Source organism: Zootoca vivipara, chromosome 3 (assembly GCF_965207765.1).
Source record: "Zootoca vivipara chromosome 3, rZooViv2.hap1.1, whole genome shotgun sequence".
In the NCBI taxonomy this organism is placed as follows: domain Eukaryota; kingdom Metazoa; phylum Chordata; class Lepidosauria; order Squamata; family Lacertidae; genus Zootoca; species Zootoca vivipara.
In genome coordinates, this window is record NC_142586.1 from 13,854,932 (window position 1) to 13,863,558 (window position 8,627).

General features: G+C 43.2%; 1 protein-coding gene across 4 annotated transcripts in view; it reads right to left on the bottom strand.

The window, feature by feature from the left end:
- The window catches only part of TASP1 (taspase 1), a 57,323-nt gene extending 49,312 nt beyond the window's left edge, over window positions 1-8,011 (bottom strand). The window contains exons 1-4 of one of the 4 annotated variants that reach the window (XM_035110063.3): window positions 7,846-8,011; window positions 6,100-6,316; window positions 5,388-5,455; window positions 3,622-3,690 (exon numbers count right to left, since the gene is read on the bottom strand). In XM_035110063.3, the coding sequence (XP_034965954.1) occupies window positions 3,622-3,690; window positions 5,388-5,455; window positions 6,100-6,244 (282 nt within the window). In that variant the 5' untranslated portion in view covers window positions 6,245-6,316; window positions 7,846-8,011. Of the gene's footprint in view, window positions 1-3,621; window positions 3,691-5,387; window positions 5,456-6,099; window positions 6,317-7,229 lie in introns of all 4 variants that reach the window. The other 3 variants (XM_035110065.3, XM_035110064.3, XM_060272424.2) reach the window with 3 other exon arrangements.
- Between the last annotated feature and the right edge of the window lie 616 nt (window positions 8,012-8,627).

The window sequence follows — 8,627 nt, forward strand, 5'->3', positions numbered from 1 at the left end:
AGGAGCGAGAAAAGGCTAAGAGAAATGGCCAGCCAACCGCAAAGCTCAGTACAAAACATTTTTCAAATAAAAATAAAAAATAAAAATTTAGGCTAAGCAACAACCAAAGCCTGCAATACGGCAGGCTTAAAAATAATAATTCAAAGGTACGTCAATAGATAAACTGTCTCATCACTGCTTTCTTGAAAGTTAACAGCATGCACTTGACTTGACACTATATTTTATTTGGTTTTTATTTCACTTGAAATTATTCACAAGCCCTCCCTTTATTTCTACAACCAACAACAAGAACAATCTTGTTGTGTTTAAGCAACAACAGGTAACTGCAAAACACTGAGCACATTTATCTTCTCTGAGCAATCTACAAAATGTCATGAGCAAGGCAAAACTTTGTATGTGATATCCCTGGGAATGCCAAGAAAACTAATCAATTCTGTAGGCTGTCCTGGGCATTCCAACTCCAGAAGCAATACAGAGAAATTAACATCTGATTAAGGTCCACATAAACCGGGGGGGGGGGGGCTTTTCAGCTTCTCGGGCCAGATCCTTATTAGGATTAGCCCCATGGGTCAAATTTGACTTATATATCACACAGCATTATGACATCATATGATTGACAGATGGTTGGGGCCACCCACCTGTTAAATATGCAGCTGTGCAAGTCTTCCGCATCCCTTTTAAACTCCTGATCTCAGAAGTTAAAGAGGGGGACGCAGGGAGACTTGCACATGCTGTAAGACAAACCCCATGCTTCTATTTCAGCCTGAATTATGAACACGGGGGCTGTCTTAAAGCCTTTTGCAGAAGTGCTGTTGGAAGTAAAAGGTAAAGGTACCCCTGACCATTAGGTCCAGTTGCGGACGACTCGGGTTGCAGCACTCATCTCGCTCTTTACGCCGAGGGAGCCGGCGTTTTCCACAGACAGCTTCCGGGTCATGTGGCCAGCATGACTAAGCCACTTCTGGCGAACCAGAGTAGCACACGTAAACGCCGTTTACCTTCCTGTCGGAGCAGAACCTATTTATCTACTAGCACTTGACGTGCTTTGAAACTGCTAGGTGGGCAGGAGCAGGGACCGAACAACGGGAGCTCACCCCGTTGCAGGGATTCGAACCGCCGACCTTCTGATCAGCAAGCCCTAGGCTCGATGGGTTAGACCATAGCGCCACCCCCGTCCCTTGCTGTTGGAAGTAGTCACCCCCTTTTCTTTTAAATGGAGAGGAGAGCTGCTTCAAACTGCGTTTTTGAGAAGCGCTTTCAGGCAGCCCGTTATCGCATTTCAGCTGAAACAAGAGCAGCAGGACTGCTTTACATCACTTCTCAAAAATGTTGCTTGAAATTTCTGTGAGCAGGCAGCACCCTCCCTCCCTGTTACAGGAGAAGTGCACAAGGTGCTTCAAGCATGCTTTGAGAAGCACCTTACTCCCCGCTGAGAACAGGCATGCAGCCAGTACAGGATTAAGCTCTGTCCTCCTGCCTGGCTGACATCACCAGACATAACAGCTGATGCACGGGTGAGTGTGGTTTGCAGGAAATGGCAAACCATGAAGAAAAGCATGTTCCAGTTCTCCATCCACCCAAATATCTGGAACTCTGGATTTGCACATTGGGGACGCAGGGGAGTTCCCACTCGCAGCATTAATATTTGCAGCTTGAGCTGTCCCGTTAAGTACCCATTGCAGATGTTCTAGATTCCTTCATGCTGTATTTACAAATATTCATCACACTTTCTGCTCGCACCAAAGGAAAGTAAAAATAATTGTATGTCCCCATCTGGCAAGCACCTGCAATCAACATCGGCCACCTTAATATTAGGAAATACAGCGGTCACTGACAACTAAATCACAGCAGATTATTTTCTCAACATGCAAACTGCTCTCTCTGGTTCACAAAGTAGCTGGCTGCATTTCTGTGAAGTCACATCGTCTGGCACAAGGAGCTTACGTTCTTTCTACACAGAAAGTGAGCAAAAAACAGCCAGCATACCACAAGCAAACTGTCTGCTAGCTCATAAAAGATCAATAGAAACCCCTGCTCCTTGACAAGTCTTTGAAGTGATGCCTCTTGGACTGGCTGGAATCCTGTGTAATCGACAATATGTAAACTCTGCAGAACTGAGTGGGGAGCAGATGGGAGGAGACAACTGCCTGAAAAGGCACATCATCTCTCCCCACCCCCCTTCTCACATTCAAACAAAATCAGATGATTGGTAGTCTACGCTGTAGAAGTCTCTGTAAAAAAAAGGTTTAAAAATAAAAAATAAAAAGGTAACCTCAGTCAGGAGCTCCTTATTCATTCCACTACATTCAGAGACTTTCCTATCAGTATTACAGGTACTGGTAGCAACATTGATAAAGGCCCTGATCTGATATCGAGGGAAAGTTCCTTCCCAACTCAAATCCATTAATAGCTCATATGATTATAGTTCAGCCAGAATGGAAAGTAGTGTTTTCCTTCTACCAGTTGTAAACCCTTGTTTATTCACAGCTTCCAAGATCCCCTTGGAACTGAGAAATAGAGACGAACTATCAAGAACTGAAAGCCAGATCTTTCCATATATTTTTTTTCCCCAGCAACATCTGGGAGGGCCAAAGGCTCCCCACAGCTGGACTAAAGGGCAAGGTGGGGCACCGTGCATATTCCAACTGATACATTTCAGCATCCAATTAAGGTTTAAAAGGCAGAAAAAGACATGCAGGGGGGAAAGGTAACCAAGTTAAAGAAAGTGGATTCTATGGTGAAGTTGAGGCAAAGCCATTCTTGTAGTAATGCTTATTGCTAGGCCTACAAATATATTTGGGAGAAGACTTAAGATTGCTTCCCACCATTGCCAACATGGTCACAGGGGTGGACTACCACTGAATAAGACCAAAGAGAACGAAGAGCATATAGAAGACAGCAGATAAGGTGAGGCAGAACCACCAAGGGACAGAGAGAGGGAAGAAGCAGAGGCCAGGAAAAAGAAAGCAGACAAAGCTGGCTCGGAAAGGAAAGCTCTGTCTGGCATTCACCCATCTATCCAGAAACAACCCATCTCATCTGCAGTATCAATTTCCATGCACATGCCAACCATTTGATGGCATATTCTTAATAACAAAAAAAAAACATGTTTGTTTAAAATTTAAATTGTACATCTTTAGGGTAGCAAGATTAGTTGTTCCAGGTCTTACCTAGGGAATTAATGTGGTGTTTTATTATGGCATTGTCCCTCATCTTATGAAAACAGATGCATGTCTTTATTGAAAGCACATTAGGAATTGGTAGTGGCTCCCCACAATGATTAAAACAGACATTAAGGAAGCAAACCCTAACTTCCAAAGAAAAAACAACAAAAGGCTGAAATGCACCCACAGTGATAAGCTCAGCCACCTCCCTTTCCAAAAAAAGAATGACACCTGCAGCAATAATAAGTAGAAGCAGACAGAAAAATGTATATATATATATATATATATATATATATATATATATATATATATAATTATATTAAAATTGTCCTTTCACATATGAAAGACTTATAGCATTGGTTGCAAAGTTAATGCATTTAATATAGGGCAGCTAAACAGGAAAATATGGTCAACAAACTGCAACCAAAAGAGTGAATGCCTGAATAAATAGAAGTACCTCTAGTTCAACTAGCGCTGCAGTCACTGCATCTGTTACAAGAGCCCCAGCCTGTAGCTTTTCAATTGCCTAGAAGACAGAATTTTTAGGATATAAAGTTTTGCCTCTTATTTTTTACATGCTAAATCTTCTATACAATAAAGGCCAGACACTTGGTCCTGAGACAGACATTACAAAGCATAATTATAATCAAGAAGGGTGCAGGGCAGGGATGGGGAACTTGTGGTCCTCCAAATGTTGCTAGACTTCATCAGCACCAGCCAGCCTGGCCAATGGTCTGGGAATAGAGGAGCTGCCATCCACTAGCATCTAGGGGGTTCCCCATCCCTGGTGTATGGAGTACTCTGAGAAGGGAAATAAAGGAACTAAACACTTATTTCACTATTATTAAATTAAGGCACCACATAATACCACTGACTACATTGTACTTCACATATTAAGATAACAATAGGACATTAAAATACCAGCACTACCATTTACACAGAGAAAAATTGAATTTCCCCCCAGTTTCACTGTATGAAATAGGAAACAAACCACTCAATAATGAGAAAATAATTTTCAAACTATGGATTTGTAAAGAAAGCATACTTCTGTTCTGAAACAGATTTTCACCACACACACACACACTGCATTAACCTAATGCCACACTGGGCGAAAAAGTTGTTATAAGGCTTGCTTTCAGATTAGACATTTGTTGGCTTTCTGTCCAGAAAGTAGAGTGAAGTGAAATTCCAAACAGAGCAACTAAAAGCAATCCAAACATCTGATGGACTGGGAAGGGGAGAGGATCCACAAGGAACATCTTCCATTGATGTTCTAATATTTGGAGTGGCTTACTATAACACTGGAGACACATCTGAAGAGCTCCAATTGACAGAGATTACCTCTGGGCCTTCCTCACTTCCTATCATGATTTCTATAGACTGCTGAGCTTGGGTTCCTAACAATGATACAAGGAGATATTCCCAATTGTTATTCCCCAATTTGAGAATTCCTTCCCTCCAAGAGGTTCAAGAAAGCCCAAGTGAGAAGCAATACAAAATCCCACTTTAACTCAGAAAAATATTTTTATGGCTGTTCCTAAGCAAGTTCTAAATATGTAACTATACAAATAAGATTGAGATTTTAAAACTCTTAAAACATATTAAATAGCGGTAAAGCTGAAGTTAAAATACAAGAGACAAGGAATCAGGTTACTCTTTAGTCAGTGCAATGCCATCTAGGTCAGATACTATAACTATACCAAGCATAATAAGAGAAAAAATGGAAATAAAATAGTTAACAGTGCAACCATAAGAGAAGTCTCACAAACTTCAACATGACTTACTCCTATGTACATATGTATAAGATTACAGCGTATATAGAGCTAACAAAAAGATAATTTGTGAAGATCCAAAGTTTATCAAAAACATCTTGCAAAATGAGAAAATTAAGAAGAGCAAAAAGATCAATGCATCTCAAGGTGTTGAAGCAGCTGAACCACTACACAAGTAACATAAGCATTCCATTTTTTTTTTTTTGCACAAGATGATGACTTTCTCAAGTATTGTGTAGAAAACTCACTTAAATTTAAAAATTAATTTTAAATGTTCAAAGTTGCTATCAGATGAATGACATTTTTGAATTTATGTTACATATTTATGGGAGGGGGCATCCTTGTGTATACATGGAGAAAAGAGAAACATTTCAATTCTGTACTTCATGAAGAAATATAGCAACAAGTTCCAAAAGTTTAAACGCTTGCTCCAAAACTAGCAAACTCTTACCTTCCTACATGCTCTTTTGCACACATGCTTATATTCTTTGGCTTTGGATTCAGAATGATACCCTGCACCTAATATCAAGGAAGGGGGAGAGAAGGGATTAATTCAATTAGTTAGACCCTCCCACCTTATCTAAAGTTAATGGAACTAACCTTTCCTCACCAATATAAAATACAGCCCAGCTGCTTCCTGGAGCTAACAAGCATCCATCTCATTAAAAGTTCATTCATATGCACTGCCATCAGTGGGGGAACTGCCTTCACCTAGTGCAATCCAGCAGTAGAAGGACATGCACAGTGCAACCTCAAGAATAGGGACTGAACATGTACATCTTCAGCACTCAGTCAGCACCCAGTCTCCAAGCAGAGTGCCAGCTGCATCAGAAATACCCACCCACACGCCTAACGCTAAAGTGTGAAACTGCACCACCATGCAGAAGCAGCTCCCACACTGGGCCACAAATGTAAAAGGGGCCAGTACAGTTTTTGTTTTCAAATGAGAAAGCGCAGGAGAATATGACATTAAACATAAAATGAGATGCCTCCAGCTCAAATGAGAAGTGCAAAGATATATGCATCGTACTTCCTATCTTAAATGAGATGAAGCATAGCCCTGAATGAGAGCAAATTCCTGCATATCAATTTCTTCTCTACCCCCCACCTTCCCCCAAAATATTGTACACAAATTTCCTATGGGACACCGCACATGCCTTCACCTGCATGGACAAGTACAAATCCCACTCGTCTCCCTTTCTGAGCTTGCTTTGCTTCGTGTTCTTTCACCATCTCCCCTACTGCAGTGGTGTGTGAAGATCTGGAGGGTAGAACTTCTACTGAGCTTATCCCCTTTTCCATGCTCATACTTCAACGTTACCATCTTCTGTGGAGAATAGCATAGTTCCATCCAAGAGAAAACACAGCTGAGGACTCTCCCTGAAAACAAATTAATAAGCATACAGTATAGTATTTTTCTGTCCATGGGAGATTTCATGCAGTATATTTTTTGTGAAAATACTATCATTCCATGTAGGATGACCCCCCCCCTCAGTACAAAACAATTATAGGAAACACCAGATAGTAGCCTACATATGTGACAACACTCTACAATATAGTCATGTATCACATATCTGACTTTTCCATTGTGCTAATAAGCTGGCCTTTAAATAAAAGTAGAAACAAATAGAGAGCAGTTAGGTTTTTAAAACCACCACAGAAAACCTTTAGGTGCCTTCTTAGTTTGATAATTCTAATGGGAATGTGTTTTACAAATGGAACATCACAATTCTCTCAAATAAAAAACTCAGCCGGTGACCTATCATTTTGAAAATAAAATTGTCACCCCAAAATAAGGGGCTCCCTTCCCCTTCTGAAACTCCACCTCTGCCACAAAACCTGGGCACAGTATTAGAATGTTAACTATTTCAGCATGTCCTTTTAGGATCTCAAAACCTACTGCAACATTTTGTCAGTGAAGTGCAGAATGTTATTAATGCAAAAATCATAGAAGACTTTATTTAATATAATCATAGAATTAAGAGTATTGGAAGGGACCTCAGGGGTCATCTACTCAGGAATCTCAGTCTCCCATGCAATCTGAAACCATACCAGAGCCTGCTTAGCTTTGCAAATGTAGCGGTAGCTTTACTGCTGGACCACATATATTCCTTTTTACATTAAGTCTCCCCTCTCTCTCCTCATGTATAGCATTTACTTCACAGCAAGCCTGCTTGAAGCAAAGCACACACTGAGAAAGGTGGCAATAAACGCAGCACCAACCCCATCTCATCACGCCCGAGGCGACTTCAACACACAGGCCACCAAACCTTCTCAAGCAACTTGGTCTTACTTAAGCTCAGGAGAGCTGCAGGGCGCAGCTGGGCTCTAAGCAGCCAACAGAGACCAAGGTGGTGATGGATGGTCCACATGAATGGCCACAAATCGGGGGCGGGGAAGTTTCCTTAGTTCACACGGCAGGACTCAGGAGAAATGTCAAGCGCCATCTCTACTCTGAGAGGGATGTAGCATGAATGGACTCATCCACGCGGCGCTATGCAACGGGAGCCCCTGCCTGGGACCTGACGGGAGCAGCAGCCCCAGGATACGGGGCGAAGAGTCTTGTCACATCCCCCAGGAGAGGACCTGGCTGCTGGGCCGGCGAGGCCCTGAATTCAAGGCGGAGAGCTATTCGCTCGGCTCGAAGGCTCCCGCCTCGCTTCCACCCCTCAGGCACCGCGGACGAGGTTCCAGCGCAGCCTCGGGGCCCGGCCCGCCCTGCTAAGCTCCGCCCCCCAGCTCCCCAAGCGCTGCCCTCCTCCGTCAGCGTCTGGAGACTGGGGCTCGAGCCCGCCGGCGCAACGAGGCGAGGCCGGGCTGCCCTAGCGTCGCTCGCACGCGCGGCCTTGCGTCGGCGCGTGGCGGGAACGCAGGCGCTGCCTGGGGCTGCGTTGGGAACACTCACTCACCCGCCCGTTAGCGCGGGCTTGCGGCTCTCTCTCCCGGCGCGCGCATGCGCACCCGTGCCGCCGCGTGCTTGTCGTCAGCCGGGCGCTTGTGCCTCTGCGAGAAAGGGAAACGCTAAGGGATGCGGGGGTTGGAGGTTAGAAGAGAAAGCCCGACAAGCAAGGCTTCTTTCGGCGTCTTTTTGACTTCCGGTTCCTGCTACAGTGCCTTCACCATATGCGGGGCCAAGAGTGGCGGAAGTGTTGCTGAGGCTGGAGAGAAATCAACGTTAGTTTAACAAGATGGTAGTGAGCAGGGGGAGAGGGAGGGCCCCGCTTTTTATTATAATCATTGTTACATATATATTTATTTATATCTCGCCTCCCCCCCCCCACAGGACTCAAGGCAGCCTGCAGATGAAAATAAGAATCACTTTTTTTTTAAGGAAAAAATACCCCACGATTTAAAAACAATTAAAAACTATACACATACTGTTGTGGAGGCGGGGAGGGTCGGGGGCGTGATTAACAAAATCATTCCTCCTGGCAAACTGGGAATATCTCCTCACTCACCAAAGTTTAGGATATACCATTCTTCAGCTGAGTTTCTTTTTCTTTGAGGAAAAATAAGTGGCTCATGTAAATGTAAACTAAGCTTTAATAATATGTCCTTTTTAAATGTGGGATTTTATTGGCTGGGGTGTTATTGGGTTGTTTTTATGTTGGTTATATATTTTGTGGTTTTATATTTTGATTTTGTTCTGTGAACCGCCCTGAAACCTTCGGGTATAGGACGGTATATAAAT